The sequence below is a fragment of the Dermochelys coriacea genome, chromosome 2 (assembly GCF_009764565.3).
Source record: "Dermochelys coriacea isolate rDerCor1 chromosome 2, rDerCor1.pri.v4, whole genome shotgun sequence".
NCBI lineage: Eukaryota > Metazoa > Chordata > Testudines > Dermochelyidae > Dermochelys > Dermochelys coriacea.
Genome location: NC_050069.1, coordinates 189,948,970 through 189,965,744, shown reverse-complemented (window position 1 = coordinate 189,965,744; position 16,775 = coordinate 189,948,970). Strand labels below are relative to the sequence as shown.

At 38.4% G+C, this 16,775-nt stretch overlaps 1 protein-coding gene across 3 annotated transcripts in view; it reads right to left on the bottom strand.

Moving 5' to 3' along the window:
• The window catches only part of LARS2 (leucyl-tRNA synthetase 2, mitochondrial), a 114,417-nt gene that overhangs the window by 94,758 nt on the left and 2,884 nt on the right, over positions 1–16,775 (bottom strand). For all 3 annotated transcript variants that reach the window (XM_038392130.2, XM_038392131.2, XM_043508881.1), the window contains exon 3: positions 13,275–13,403. In XM_038392130.2, the coding sequence (XP_038248058.1) occupies positions 13,275–13,403 (129 nt within the window). The remainder of the gene's footprint in view (positions 1–13,274; positions 13,404–16,775) is intronic.

The following is a 16,775-nucleotide window of genomic DNA, read 5'->3' as shown; positions in this document are numbered from 1 at the left end:
GCAGGTGAACGAGCCTCTGATAGTGTGGCTGATGTGATTAGGCCCTATGATGGTATCCCCTGAATAGATATGTGGACAGAGTTGGCAACGGGCTTTGTTGCAAGGATAGGTTCCTGGGTTAGTGGTTCTGTTGTGTGGTGTGTGGTTGCTGGTGAGTATTTGCTTCAGATTGGGGGGCTGTCTGTAAGCAAGGACTGGTCTGTCTCCCAAAATCTGTGAGAGTGATGGGTCGTCCTTCAGGATAGGTTGTAGATCCTTGATGATGCGTTGGAGAGGTTTTAGTTGGGGGCTGAAGGTGATGGCTAGTGGCATTCTGTTGTTTTCTTTGTTGGGCCTGTCCTGTAGTAGGTGACTTCTGGGTACTCTTCTGGCTCTGTCAATCTGTTTCTTCACTTTAGCAGGTGGGTATTGTAGTTGTAGGAATGCATGATAGAGATCTTGTAGGTGTTTGTCTCTGTCTGAGGGGTTGGAGCAAATGCGGTTATATCGTAGCGCTTGGCTGTAGACAATGGATCGAGTGGTATGATCTGGATGAAAGCTAGAGGCATGTAGGTAGGAATAGCGGTCAGTAGGTTTCCGATATAGGGTGGTGTTTATGTGACCATCGCTTATTAGCACCGTAGTGTCCAGGAAGTGGATCTCTTGTGTGGACTGGTCCAGGCTGACGTTGATGGTGGGATGGAAATTGTTGAAATCATGGTGGAATTCCTCAAGGGCTTCTTTTCCATGGGTCCAGATGATGAAGATGTCATCAATGTAGCGCAAGTAGAGTAGGGGCATTAGGGGACGAGAGCTGAGGAAGCGTTGTTCTAAGTCAGCCATAAAAATGTTGGCATACTGTGGGGCCATGCGGGTACCCATCGCAGTGCCGCTGATTTGAAGGTATACATTGTCACCAAATGTGAAATAGTTATGTGTCAGGACAAAGTCACAAAGTTCAGCCACCAGGTTAGCCGTGACAGTATCGGGGATACTGTTCCTGACGGCTTGTAGTCCATCTTTGTGTGGAATGTTGGTGTAGAGGGCTTCTACATCCATAGTGGCTAGGATGGTGTTTTTAGGAAGATCACCAATGGACTGTAGTTTCCTCAGGAAGTCAGTGGTATCCCGAAGATAGCTGGGAGTGCTGGTAACGAAGGGCCTGAGGAGGGAGTCTACATAGCCAGACAATCCTGCTGTCAGGGTGCCAATGCCTGAGATGATGGGGCGTCCAGGATTTCCAGGTTTATGGATCTTGGGTAGCAGATCCACAAGAGATCCACTTCCTGGATACTACGGTGCTAATAAGCGATGGTCACATAAACACCACCCTATATCGGAAACCTACTGACCGCTATTCCTACCTACATGCCTCTAGCTTTCATCCAGATCATACCACTCGATCCATTGTCTACAGCCAAGCGCTACGATATAACCGCATTTGCTCCAACCCCTCAGACAGAGACAAACACCTACAAGATCTCTATCATGCATTCCTACAACTACAATACCCACCTGCTGAAGTGAAGAAACAGATTGACAGAGCCAGAAGAGTACCCAGAAGTCACCTACTACAGGACAGGCCCAACAAAGAAAACAACAGAACGCCACTAGCCATCACCTTCAGCCCCCAACTAAAACCTCTCCAACGCATCATCAAGGATCTACAACCTATCCTGAAGGACGACCCATCACTCTCACAGATTTTGGGAGACAGACCAGTCCTTGCTTACAGACAGCCCCCCAATCTGAAGCAAATACTCACCAGCAACCACACACCACACAACAGAACCACTAACCCAGGAACCTATCCTTGCAACAAAGCCCGTTGCCAACTCTGTCCACATATCTATTCAGGGGATACCATCATAGGGCCTAATCACATCAGCCACACTATCAGAGGCTCGTTCACCTGCGCATCTACCAATGTGATATATGCCATCATGTGCCAGCAATGCCCCTCTGCCATGTACATTGGCCAAACTGGACAGTCTCTACGTAAAAGAATGAATGGACACAAATCAGACGTCAAGAATTATAACGTTCAAAAACCAGTTGGAGAACACTTCAATCTCTCTGGTCACTCGATCACAGACCTAAGAGTGGCTATCCTTCAACAAAAAAGCTTCAAAAACAGACTCCAACGAGAGACTGCTGAATTGGAATTAATTTGCAAACTGGATACAATTAATTTAGGCTTGAATAGAGACTGGGAATGGATGAGTCATTACACAAAGTAAAACTATTTCCCCATGGTATTTCTCCCTCCCACCTCACCCCCCACTGTTCCTCTGATATTCTTGTTAACTGCTGGAATTAGCTTACCTTGCTTGTCACCATGAAAGGTTTTCCTCCTTTCCCCCCCCCGCTGCTGGTGATGGCTTATCTTAAGTGATCACTCTCCTTACAGTGTGTATGATAAACCCATTGTTTCATGTTCTCTGTGTGTGTGTATATAAATCTCTCCTCTGTTTTTTCCACCAAATGCATCCGATGAAGTGAGCTGTAGCTCACGAAAGCTTATGCTCTAATAAATTTGTTAGTCTCTAAGGTGCCACAAGTCCTCCTTTTCTTTTTGCGAATACAGACTAACATGGCTGCTACTCTGAAACCTGTCATATTAAAGTAGTTCTGTATTAAAATCACAAATGAGTTTGATTCCCCATAGTTTAAATTCCAGGGTATTACTAATTAAGAGGTCTCTTGGTTTTTGGTACTGTTTCTCTCCCTCTCTGTGTGAAACTTGCAAGCTGCTAATTGTGTTAGTACAGTCTAAGACAGAGTCTGTTCTCAAAGCAATTCTTTGTAACAACAACTACTCACACAGAAAGAGACTCAAAGCAATACTCTTTAACAACAGAAATAGCACCCAGAGATTCCCCGCCCTTTTGCTGTATTCATCTCGCTTTGTTAACAATTGTGATTAAAATAGAGATAGAGGATGTATGTGGATCGATACTTGGTGTGGATAATAACTGAATGATCAGGGAGGTGCCAGCCTAAGAATCCAGTGTCCATTGGCTGAAGAAGGCATCAAGTGGAAATAACCAGAGGACCCCCGGAGGGCAGACTGGAATCCACCCAACAGTCTCAAGAATGGGAGAACCAAAGAACAAGGTAACATCTGGCAGCACGGAGCCGTCAGGAATGTGCCATCTGCTGATTGATTCAGCAACAGCATGATGAAGCAATTCCAATAGACTGGCATAGGAAAAAATTCCTATAAAAATGGACTCTAGAAAGTGAGAACTTGGGGCTCTGATTCTGCAAACTAACTTCCAGGAGCATCAGATGAGCATCTGCTCCCTCCTCATGTCCAGGCCACCTGGCCAGTGGCTTGGCATGAGCAACTCTAAGGCTGGTAACTATGATAACAACCTTGCAGAACCTGTGTGTGTGTGTATGAGTATGAATGAATGTGTGAATAAATATGAGATTGAATGGAATGTTATAGCTATAACTAACTGCTTACTAGGATTCTTTCTGTATTCACAATAAATGTGGTATTTTGCCTTTTCCCCTTTAATAAAATCCTGCTGGTTTTTATTTTATTGGTATAACACCTACATTTCCATTACAATAAATATACCAACATCCCTCACCATGACTGTCTGTCTCAAATATCAACAAGACAACAAAGAACACTCAGATATCCACCCCAAACATCGCTAAACTCATCTATTTCATCCTCACCCATAACAACTTTACATTTCACAACAAACACTTTGTCCAAACCATGAGAACAGCCGTGAACAGTAGGATGGCTCCCAAATATGCTAACCTGTTCATGGGCCTCCTTAAGGGAAGAATTTCTGGAAAAATGTGCCAGGAAATCTATGCTATACCTGAGATACATTAATGACATTTTAAACTCCCTCATAGATTGACCACTTCTACATCCACTGCCCATTCATCAAACTCTCTCTAGAGTACCCACACACCAGCATCAACTTCCTGGACAGCATGATCAGCTTCCAACAATGGAACCCTACATACAACTATATACAAGAAACTCACAGATCCCCACACTCATCTCCACAGATCAAGTAACCATCCCAGACACCCCAAGAAACCTGTTATCTAAAGCCCAGCACTCAGATCCCACAGAATATGCTCCAAAGAGAAAGTCCAGTATATATAATTCAGCACGCTTAAAACTGCCTTCACTGAACATGGACATTCTACCAGAAAAGTAGATTGCAATGAGCCACCTGGAAGAATAGGCTTTAACACAGAAAACAAAACAAAACAAAACAAAACCACTGACCACACACACCTAGTCCTCACCTACCATCCCACACCGGAACCCATACAGGGTATCACTGAACAATTACAAACCATACTTGATAGGAATCGCATCCTGAAAGAAATCTTTCCTGAACCCCATTTTTTGGGCTTTAAACAAACTCTCAGCCTTGCCAGCTCATCATCAGAAGTAAGCTCCCAAACTCAAAGACCAACTCAAAGCGGCAGCAGACCTTGCAATAACAAAAGATGCAAAACCACCAGATATATCTCTATTGCTACAATGATCAATACCCCTCACAACAACACACCTTTCAAGATCCACAGGTCCTATACATACCTATCAGAACATGTGATAAGCCTCATCAAATGCCTCAACGACAACTATGTGCGTGAAACTAGACAATCATTACATTCTCGAATGAACTCACACAGAAACAAGACAAAAACATGCCATTACCCATGGGCGAACTCTTTTCACAAAGCAGGTTTCAAAGTAGCAGCCGTGTTAGTCTGTATTCGCAAAAAGAAAAGGAGTACTTGTGGCACCTTAGAGACTAACAAATTTATTTGAGCATAAGCTTTCGTGAACTACAGCTCACTTCATCGGATGCATTCAGTGGAAATTCACAAAGCAATCACTCTATATTTGACCTATCAGTCCTCATCCTCAAAGGAAATCTGCACAACACCGTCAAAAGATGAGACAAGGAATTTGAATTCACAACTCAGCTAGACTCTAAAAATCATGGACTCAGAGATACTGGTGTTATGACTCATTACAACAATCTGTAACCCACCAACCCTTCCTTGTCCTGTGCTTGTCCTAATTGCCCACGTCATCTTAAATGGTCTCTTTCAACACGTATTTACTCCTAATGCTTAACAATCTGCTCCACCTGGTATTTAGCTATGACATTCTGATTACCTTTTTCAGACTGAAGAACTCTGTGTAGTTTGAAAGCTTGTCTTTTTCACCAACAGAAGTTGGTCCATTAAGAGATATTACCTCACTCATCTTGTCTCTCTCATTACAATAACAAACATGCAATCACTGTACTCTGTCTTCCTATATAAGTCTATCAACTTTTGGGGGAATTTAATATTTACCTTTCTGAAGATTGTACAGTATTGATATCTCCTCACATAGATTTTTTTAATCAACTTCTGGAATGTCTATTAATTAGGAAATCAATTTAAGAATTTCACCAACAAAAGATGTTTTACTCTAACAGCTATCAAAGGTGATCCTAAAATTAAAGGACTGAAGAAATATTTACATTTAAGATTTCCTAATGGAACCTTAGTTTAAATAGATATTAAAAATATCCACAAGTTTAACTGCAGAATAGATGTATCTATGTAGTTGTCATAGAGATTAATGTAGCGCACACAATATATTAGAGAAAATAATTTCAAGTTCACCTCCTCTTTTACCTCTATAGTGAGAATGGATATGAAAGGTCTGTGAAATGCAATTGTCTAAATGGTAATATATCTGTTTCTTCTGACCAGACTTAGGAATATGAATCCACAGATAAAATGCAGTAGTCCCCACACGGCTCTCAAGGTCTACTAAGTTAACATGGACAAAGCACAACAGAAAGATGCCTATTCATCTGAGTATGATTTCTATAGTACTGAAATACAGGGTAAAAATCATGGAAGAATGCATGAAACACATGAAATTAAAATAATACTGAAAAGAACATAAGGAAAACAAACAAACAAGGACAGGAAGAAAAGAGTTTATAAGACATGTGTATGCACATCAGTTCCTTATGTACAGGTAGTGATTCAGGCACCATCAGAAAACACACTATTTCCCTCAGCATTACAGATGAACAAATGAAATGCAAGAAAGTCATATATTTCTTATATTTTGACTTGACATGACTTAAGACAAAGGTCACTACTTCTTGTGGTTATACAACCAGCAGACCAACTCTGCTCACTTGGACATCCTAACAAGGCTTCTCAGCACAGATGATAGTTGTTCCCTTACCCACAAGGTAAAGACACAACAAATAACGGACCCCTCTCCTAGTTCAGGCTCTTCTCTGTAAGTCTCAGAATGCCTAACACTTATTAATCTCATGGTGAGAGAGTCAACAGAGAGGACATTTAGAGAGAGAAATAAGTCAGTTCTGAGGGAGCATCATCAGGAACGGAATAAAGCTCTTAACCAAATAAGTACGCCCCTTTGCTCCTTTTGTTCCACATTCCCTCAGCAGAGGTTTTAACCTAACAAGCAGCAGGTGAGATCATATAGAGAAGGGCAAGCACAACAAGCTTGTGGCCAAAAACTACTCATATTATTAGGAAGCAACAGCTATTCAGAGACTTGTATTTTGCAATGTGCATTTGATATTTTATATGAGGCCCATGAAGTTACAACAATAAAATGGTTACTTCATACTGTGTTCTTGACTATTACCCCACACAGTCTCTAGCCTCTTCTTTCTAGAAAAGATCCCTGAAAAGGGTGCAGTTGGGCCAACTCCAAGAGAAAGTGATATTTTGAAAGATTTTAGATTCAAAGAATCAAGCTTAACATTAGGTCATGGCACAGCAACTGTGCTAGTCTCATGATGTGGTCCATGTTCTCACGACAATGGACAGAAGTCAGATGCTCAGTGACTTGTCATTGTTAACCAGGAGGCCCTGTTAACATGACTACAGAACTGGAAAAGGAAGATTTAAGATAATTCCCTCCATTCCTCTCTGAGAGATCTCAAACCCCTTCTCTCATAAGGTTTTCAACTGTGCAATCTCTTTATGTTCTGCCTTGTCAGACACCTTATTCCATGTATGTGTGAGACTGCTGGGTGAGATCAAGTAGTGCTACATGACACAAGATTAACAATATTCTGATAACATTCAACTCCATGTCTCTATCAATCTGACTAGAGAGGCATGAAAAGCGATCGAAAGACCTTTGCTTAATTGCTAAAAGGAAACAAAGTGCTTGTTTGCATTTTTGGAGTCTTTCTATACAAGGAATAGTGTGTCACAGCACTGTAATATCTCTTTCATGGTGTGCTGCATTTCATTATGAAGACTGAAATTTCTTAAAGTGCTCAGACTCTACAATGAGTGCCAAAAAATACACCCATTTAATAAACTTTATATATTGGTTTTATTTATTTTAAAGCTGGAAGGAGAAGACATCATCATGCAAAAACAAAGGGTCTTGTTTAAGCGATAAAGAATTTGAAGGACCAGTGGTTTGGTAGGTTATGACAAATCCTACATTCTTCTATTTACCTACACATTAGGGAGAGAATGAAATTTTAAAAACAAGCTTGCCTTCTGAGCATGTCTCCAAAGTGCCTTTTAAATTTACCAGGTAATAGAAACTGATATGTAACAGCTAAAAATCAGGCAGGCAAGGAACAACTGGAAACATTAAAATTGTGAATATTTGACTACTATATACAATCTAGCAAGCAGCACTATTTCAACAATTCTCTGCAACAGAGTGTTTCCTATTAACATTCTGCTAATCTACTGCCCACTTTAAAAAAAATCAACCCACAGACTTCTATCATCATAACAACTCTGCTTATGTAATGCTCTAATTTATTTCTATTCTTGTTCTCAAAAGAAATAAAAATGCAAAATTATTCAATATCTTATGCTATGTTCACACACAACCAAAATTGCTTAGACAACACAATGAGGTTTCACATCCTTAATCTTTTATGTTCTTATGTTTAATTGCATCTCCAACGATTTCTCGTGAAAGAGTTAGTCAGCTAATTAACATCTTAGTTATCTGCCTTTGGAAAACTGGATTCAAATTTGACTCAGTTCACATGAGATATACACAGTGCTATATACTTAATCTGAAACACAGGAACCATCTAACAATTTAACAAAATGGGCAACATTCCCTCAGGAGAAACTAGTAGAAGTAAAAGCTAATGAAGATCAGAACTGAAGTGCACCAGTATAACTTGTCATGGTGCCAAGTGCAGATATGCTTATCCCATGATTTAAATCACCTTAATAACTATAGCATGGTGCAATCGAATTTTTTTCCTGAAATGGAGGCAGGTTGGATGACTTTGAAAAAATGTCAGGCATATTTCTAAGGTTTGTAAAGGACTCATCACCCTCAAAATAAAGAAATTTTTTTTTTAAAAAATACAGAAAAGAAAATGTCAGAGGTTGCTACAAAGCTTTTCTCTTTGAACTTACATAAGAGTATAACTAAATTCAGGAAGACATGAAGATAAAGCAGTAACTTAAGATTTATTATGGTTTGAAGTTAGTTTATTTAAGGAGTGCTTTTCTTGTAAGTTAAATCTACAAATTGATTTTCCATAGCATATTTTTAAATTAAGTTTTGTAACAAGATTTGTAATTAACACTACATATCTGAAGATCTGTTTTAACTGTACTTGTACCTGGGAAACATCAGTATTATTACTTTAAGCACACATTTTTGGAAACGGTATAGTTTGTGGTGTTTGCGCTAAGACTTTTGTCTTCAAATTTTGTCTTCAATAATTAAAACATAAACAACTTGTCCTTAAACAGATATGTTACACTAGAAGTCATTTATTCAACAACCTATTCCAGGTGCATGACAGGGCTTTAGGTTTACATTCAGTCCAGTGAGAAAACTGTGGATAAGTGGAGCCATTCTCGATGGATTGTGGGCCAGATGCTCAGGGGACATAAAATGGACTTCAATAGGGCTATGCCAGTTTACACAAGCTGAGGATTTGTCTATGCAGGTCTCACAAATGACTCTCCATACATTACAAAAATACTTTTGGATAAGTAATATAGCGAAACTTTGTTATTAAATCATTCATCCATATGTTCAAATGTTACTATATATTCATATGACATTACACTTACACTTGGAAAAAACACATGGAAGTTAGTTTTTAGTGTAGCTAGTGTTACTATACTGCAATTGGACAAGACTGTTGCTAGTGAAGCCCTCCTGCCTGCTTGTTCATATTAAGTACGAGACATCATTTGCACCACCTGGTGCTCTATGATAAAGTGAAATCCCAAAGCAACAGAGAAAGAAAGAGAGCAGCAAATACACGTTCCCCCTCTCCGTCCCCCCAAATCTTTGTTAAAATGAAATTAAGGTTTCAGGCAAATATTACTGGTTTACATTAGCGTTTAAATTAAAAAAATCAAACTTTGGAAATCTGGAAAGATGAAACACTGAAGTTGCACTTATCCAAAATAGTACCCAAACTGCTTAACTCAATCCCCATAGAGATACCAGCCTACCACCTACCTGAGCAAATTATACAGATTTATTTACATAAATTGGTTTAGTAACTAATTTAGTTAAATACATGTAATTTCCTTGTGCAGACACTCGTTCTTATTTAAGCATCATATTGAGCTAACTTAAGTCCACTTAAGCTAAGTCAATATAAGACTAATTTATCTAAATTAGTAAAATTTTCTCCTATAGATAATGCCTAAATAAGCAAGCAGCATTCCCACCCTGCTCCTAACTCAATATAATGTCCAAACTAACTGCCTTTTTTGAGTTTTCCTTTATGGAGAAGTTAAACAACATAAATCTCAGTCTCAGCTTCTCCCCAAGCATGGCCGTGTCTAGGATTTCTCACTGTAAGCTGTAGCTCACGAAAGCTTATGCTCTAATAAATTTGTTAGTCTCTAAGGTGCCACAAGTACTCCTTTTCTTTTTGCGAATACAGACTAACACGGCTGCTACTGAAACCTGTAAACCACACTGGCACTCCGCCAAGTCCCCTATTAACTAAGAAAGAGACTCATCTGATTTATATTCTGGGTTAGAGCAAGTGGGACCTATCTGACTTGTCTGACAGGATCAGACAAAAGAATAGTTCTACATCTTTAAGGACTGCAGAGTCCTTAAATGTGACATTGTTTCAAAGATTATCCATTTCTTAAGGAAAGCAACCAAGTATAAATGGCATTACTCTCTAACTTTAAAATTCGCACCAAGAAAAACATTTCAAAATAAGACTTGCTTTGAATATCAAAATTATGAATTTCTATCTGGAAAATAAAAAAATTTAAGAATGTATAATCCTGCAAAACCCAAACTTACTTTTTCACTGTATAAAGTACAAAAAAAATCTTTCCAATTCATACATTCAAAGATATATTTTGGTTTGTTATTTTAAAAAATTGTCATTCATTTACTGCATATTCACTAAAATCCAGTCAGGTAAGGAAATGAAGCTATTTTTCTTGTGGTTTTCAAATTCCCCACGTAATAAAACCCCCAACCCCTCATCTATTGTAATCATCACACAAAGCAAATCTGTAGAAGTCTAGAAGCTGAGACACTCTCTTGAAAAAACAGACAAGGATTCAGAAATTAATCTGAAAGAGAAATTCAAGAGTAAAGGCATTGATTCCTACACTGTAGGCATTAGCAAGGCTAGTAGCTTCAAAAAGACTTCAGAACTTATCTTTTCATGTAAACGTTCATCATGACACAACAGCTCTGAGTCTGACACACAATGAAAATCATTTGAGAGACTGTTTATGTCTGTTATGGCATATGAAGGCTGAATTCTCTGGCTGCCCATCATTAGTCATAAACAGATGTTCAAGCAGGTTAACACAAAGGAAAAGATATGCCTATTTATAGATCCACAGGAAATTCAGAGTGTTCTGCAACTCTTGCTTCTAATATACTTCACAAAGTCTTTTCTCACATTAAAGATAAAAAGAAGTTGAAAGGCAAGGTCTGAAACTTTTATCTCATATAAAAACTGGTTGAGAGGAAAGCCTTTCAGAACTCCTCAGACAATGAAAGTGAGGCAACCTCAGAAATAAAGATCAGCTTTTGTAATGTAACCTCAGACCATGTCTACACTACAAACTTTGGTTGATGCAAGTTACTTCAACTTCTACCACCAAAGTTTGTATATTGCTCAGACATATGAATATTTGGCTGCTTGCATCAGTGCTATGTACAATCACATGGAGTGCTCGTGTCAATACAAAGTACAGTATACCATAAGTAAATATTCCAAATGCCACATGCCACCATACAGTGCAATGCCTTTTGGGAAATTTTCATCTGTTGTGGAGTAGAAATGACTCATCCAGGGATTTCTGAGACCTAGGAGGTGAAGTACACAGCACGAAACTTTCTCCATCCCAAAACGCCATCCATATCCCATAATTTTCATGCATTTTTTAAAAAAAAATCCCACAAACTCGTGTGGCACTTGTTGCTGTCCACCATCTCTGACAGACGCATGGAGCCTGTAGAGCTCTGCACTAATCTCTTGAACACTGCACATACAGGACACATGATTATTCTGTACGGACAGACCCACAGGAAGTACCACAACAATGGAGGACTTGATGATTTCTTTTAGGACAGTTTGTTAAGGGATGTAGCAAAAAATAATTCAAAGTTATTGGTGTTCATGGAGAAGCGGCAGGTGATGGAGCACTGCTTCTGGGCCTGAGAAATGAGCACTGACTGCTGGGATCACATCATAATGCAGGTTTGGGATGATCAGTGGCTGCAGAACTTTCAGATGTGAAAAGACACATTCCTGAATCTGAGTGACGAGCTTGCCCCAGCTCTCCAGAACAAGGACACCGGAATGAGAGTTGCATTGACAGTGGAAAAGCGACTCGTGATCACACTATGGAAACTTGCAATTCCAGATTGCTACTGGTCAGTGGGAAATCATTTTGGAGTTGGAAAATCTACAGTGGGGACCACTGCCAAGGAAATAGAGCCATGAATCATTTCCTGCTACAATTCCTGTGACTCTTGGCAATGTGCAGGACATAGTGCATGGATCTGCAGCAATGGGGTTCCCAAACTGAGGTGGGGCAACAGATAGCATGCATATTCCTATTTTGAACTACTTCCTCAGTTAATGCGTGCAGCAGAGTGTGGGATTCCCAGCCCTGCTTGCTGCAACTTGAAGCTCGCTTTACAAGCCCACCTTGACACAGAGTACAGAAAAAGACTATTTTTCTATGGTTATGCAAGCACTGGTGGATCAATTAGCACACTTCACTGCTATCAACATGGACTGGTCAGAGAAGAAGCACATGACACTCACATTTTTAAGAACTCAGGACTGTTCAGAGAGCTACAAGCAGGGACAGTCTTTCCCAGCTGGTGGATTACCACTGGTGATACTGAAATGCCAATATTGACCGAGCCTGCCCCTTGCTCCCCTGGCTAATGAAGCCATACACCAGCCATTCAGCAAGTGCAGAATTACTTTTGGTAGATTGAAGAGATGTTGGTAGTGTTTACTCACTAGACTGGATCTCAGTGAGAAAAATATTGTTATGGTTATACTCCCTGTTGTGTCCTGCACAATATCTGAGAGGCAAAGGAGTACAAGCTGTCACAAGGATGAAGGGCGAAGGTGGAAAGCTGTCTACTGAGTTTGAACAGCCAGACACGAAGGCCATTAATAGAGCCCAGTGTGGAGCTATGTAGATGCCAGAGGCTTTGAAAGAGCACTTTAACAGTCAGCAACAGTAATGTTCTCTATTGGTGTGTTCTCTGGGCCTGAAATTTTGGGTGCAGCTAAGAACTGAACAACACTTGCCATACATTTATAAATATGACTGGGGGTGCTCTTGAGCCTATGAATTTCAGTAGAACCCCTGAGTTATGAAGAGTAGAGTTACAAACTGATCGGTCAACTACACACCTCATTTGGAACCACAAGTACGCAATCAGGCAGCAGCAAAGACAACAACAAAAAAGCAAATACAGTACAGTACTGTGTTAAACATCAATTACTAAAAAAAAAATAAAGGGAAAAAGTTTTAAAAAGGTTTTGACAAGATAAGGAAACTGTTTCTATGCTGGTTTCATTTAAATTAAGATGTTAAAAAACAGCATTTTTCTTCTGCATAGTAAAGCTTCAAAGCTGTATTAAGTCAATATTCAGTTGTAAACTTTTGAAAGAACAACCATAATGTTTTGTTCAGAGTTACGAACATTTCAGAGTTACGGACAACCTTCATTCCCGAGCTGTTTGTTACTCGGGGATTCTATTGTATTGCAAATCTTTCCTTACCTGCATCCCTCTCATTTTCTGGAACCGTGCTATTGTGTCACTGATGGTATAGACACGAACATGGCCCATGTGCAGCTTTCCAGAAGGGTATGGGAACATTGAAAGTACATAGAACTTTTGTCTTGATTTCTAGGAAGAATAAAAAAAGTTAAACCCAAGTAGGTTAGCACTTAATTTTGAAAAAAAAAAAATCAATAAGCACTTTATAAGCTACACAGTCCCTAAAAAGCCTATTAAGCAAAACAAAGTCATGTTACAGCAGGGCAAAAATAGGGTTTGAATCAAAAATATCCGAGTTAAGTTTGCTGGTGGTATAAACTGGCAGGGCTCCAAACTTCAATTGGGTTGTATCAATTTACATTAACAGAGAATTTGGAACCTAGTGTTTTATCTCAGAAGTTAACTGCAAACGTTCATGGGGGTTTTGTGTATACCTGTTTTTAGAAAAGATTATTTTACAAGATAACAAAAGGGGGAGGAGGGAATATACGACTGTTCATTTAAAACTGTAATTTGTGCTATATTTTAAAATGGTCAAGTTAAAACTGCCCCGGATTTTAGATTTCATAAAAATCCAAACCTAGAGTAACAGAAGTGTTTTAATTATTTTTTTAAAAAACAGTTTTTAAAAGCAAATGAACATGCCTCTAGAGTGTCTACAACCCAATTACTAAAGCACTGAGCTACTGCATGAAAATGTGAAAAGTTAAGGTGACTAAAAACTGACTACAAACTAAAGTGAAATTGATTGCTATATTCCTTCTGTAAAAGCTAAAAATACAAAAAGGCAGCCTAAATAGTGAACAGTGGGTGAAAATACTTAAATTCTAAAATTTTTAATAAAGTAATATTTGTAACATTATGATTTTTTATTTGCAACTTTAATCTTCCCTATAAATTGTTCACAATCTTATTTTGGTCACTATACAGATGATTATATCCATTGCTCAACAATTTACATGCTGGTCCATTATTCTTTACATGCTGGTGTTACAAAAATACTATGATAGCTTTTAAAAAATACAGTAGAACCTCGGAGTTACAAACACCTTGGGAATGGAGGGTGTTCATAAGTCTGAAATATTTGTAACTCTGAACAAAATGTTATGGTTGTGATTTCAAAAGTTTTCAACTGAACAGTGACTTAATACGGCTTTGAAACTTTACTATGCAGAAGAAAAATGCTGCTTTCCCTTTTTTTTTTTTTTTTTAGTAGTTTATGTTTAACATAGTACTGTACTATATTTGCCTTTTTTGGGGGGGTGAGGGATGTCTCTGCTGCTGCCTAATTGCATACTTCCAGTTCCAAATGAGGTGTATGGTGGATTGGTCAGTTCGTACCTCTGATGTTCATAACTCTGAGGTTCTATTGTACTATGAATATTACTTTGTATTCCTATTTAATAAACACTTTCTTCTAAAAATATTTTCCCCGACAAATTTTCCTTTTTGTTTCCCCAGTAAACAGCAAAACTAAAGAGAATCAAAATAGTTTACTGGGGTAGTAGAGAACTAGCACGTTAACACTGGATTTTATTAAATGTCACATTAACACCAGGAATGGAACAAAAATATTAAAAAATAATCCTATGAGTTTTGCATATTTATGTATGCTTTCTAGATTGTTGTCTCATACTAAAAAGGCATGCATTTAAACCAATTCTTTCCCTGGCACGCACACGCAATTCTCATCTTATTTTCTTTCTCCATGCAAGTTAGGTCACCTCTCTATCTTTTAATGACTTCTATTTTCTGCCTGAGGAAGGATAGGTACGGGGAAAAGAGAAGCAAATGAGAAGGAAGAATGAGATTTTATAGGTATGTGACTGGACATAGATAAGAGTGAAAAAGAAACATGGAATTGTATTAGAGACAGAGTATATATTAAAACTGTTTTTCAAAGATCTTCACAGTGTGGGGAGGATTTTTTTTTTTTAAGACATTCATTGTTTCTGGGATGCTTTCAATTTCAGAAAAACTCTGAGAAACAAGCTTCCCTAAATATAAATTTATCATGCCACATTAGTGGGACAACAGATTTAGCAGTTGGTCAGTGAAGCCAAACTGCCCTTTGAAAACTGATTCCTTACAAAGTTTACAACCTCAAAGGGCTTTTTTCATTTTTTGTTAATTTTTTTTTAAGTATTCAGGGGAAAATGATTTACTTTAAAAATGGCTCCCTCATGGGTGAGACCCTCAGGTATTTCCCAATCACAGAGCTATGGAAAATAGGATCTTAGCTTTACATCACCTAAGCCATTCTGCTCACAATCTAGGATTGGTTCTTACCAGTAGTTTTTTAGTGCTTTGTCCAAATCAGTTTAAAAAAAAATCTCAAACAATGGAAGTTTCCGCCCTTTCCTTTGAGAGACTATTTCACAGCAGAATAGATATCACTTTTAAGAAAACCTCTCTCATAGTCAGCCTAAAATATAACTCATTTGATTTTACCTTGCACTAGTACCACTCTAAGCAATTCCTCTCTCTGTTTAGGGCTGTTCTACACTGAAAACTTACATTGACATAGCTACGTCTCTCGGTGTGAAAAATCCACACCCAAGTGACACAACTACTTGTGTATATAAAAGCACGTTGTAGGAATTACAAGAATCAAGGCCTTAGTCAACATTTTACCAACGTGTAGATATTTAAGTCCTAACCTAGAAATCCGATCACCATGGATGAACCCCTGTACCTGAGTAGAGTCCCTCTAAAGTCAATGAAAGTCCCATTTGCGTAGGAGGACTCCTGCACTTATGTTCTCTGATTATAGCATCGAGCCTTAGTTTTTAATCTTTCCTCATACAAATTCTGCAAAACCTGTAATTACTTTTGTTGCTTTTCTCAGATTTCCCTCCACTTTATTGGCATCTTTATGATACTGAGAAGTTTCTCCCCCCGAAAAAAAAATCCAAAGGGGCTTTTTTGATCAGTGTGTGAATTACAAGCTACATGACTCTCTGTTCACAATCACCTCTTATTCTCATTAGCTTTAGTACTTTACAGATATCACTCGCTCCTCCTCTGTAAAACTAATCCTAGAAGTGATGAAAAACTAACTTCATAAAGCCTAGAATGATTTAAATAAATCTGAACATGAATAGTCTGAATACACATATTTAGACTTATAAAATGAGTAACTATTTTTTTAGAAGTTGGGGAAAGAGATTTGTTGTACGAATCACCATATTTATTGCATTTTTTTGTCCATAACCGGGAAAGCTGTGTTCTCAATGGTCATTTTAAGACATCCAGTGTTCTTTTGAGAGTGGTCTATTGGTATTTATCTATTGGTATGCTATTGCTTCCACTATACCGCACCACAGGAAGTTTTTATTGCTACTAGCATGAAAGTAATATTTAAAAAAACCCAAATATTTTGGTTTTACTGCCAGTGAATATTTTATTTAGAAGAAAACTATTAAATTGGAGCCATACGTTTAAAAATTCTTTTGTCTGTTGTTAACCATATTGTGTCCTTATTCACTTTTCTTATTATAA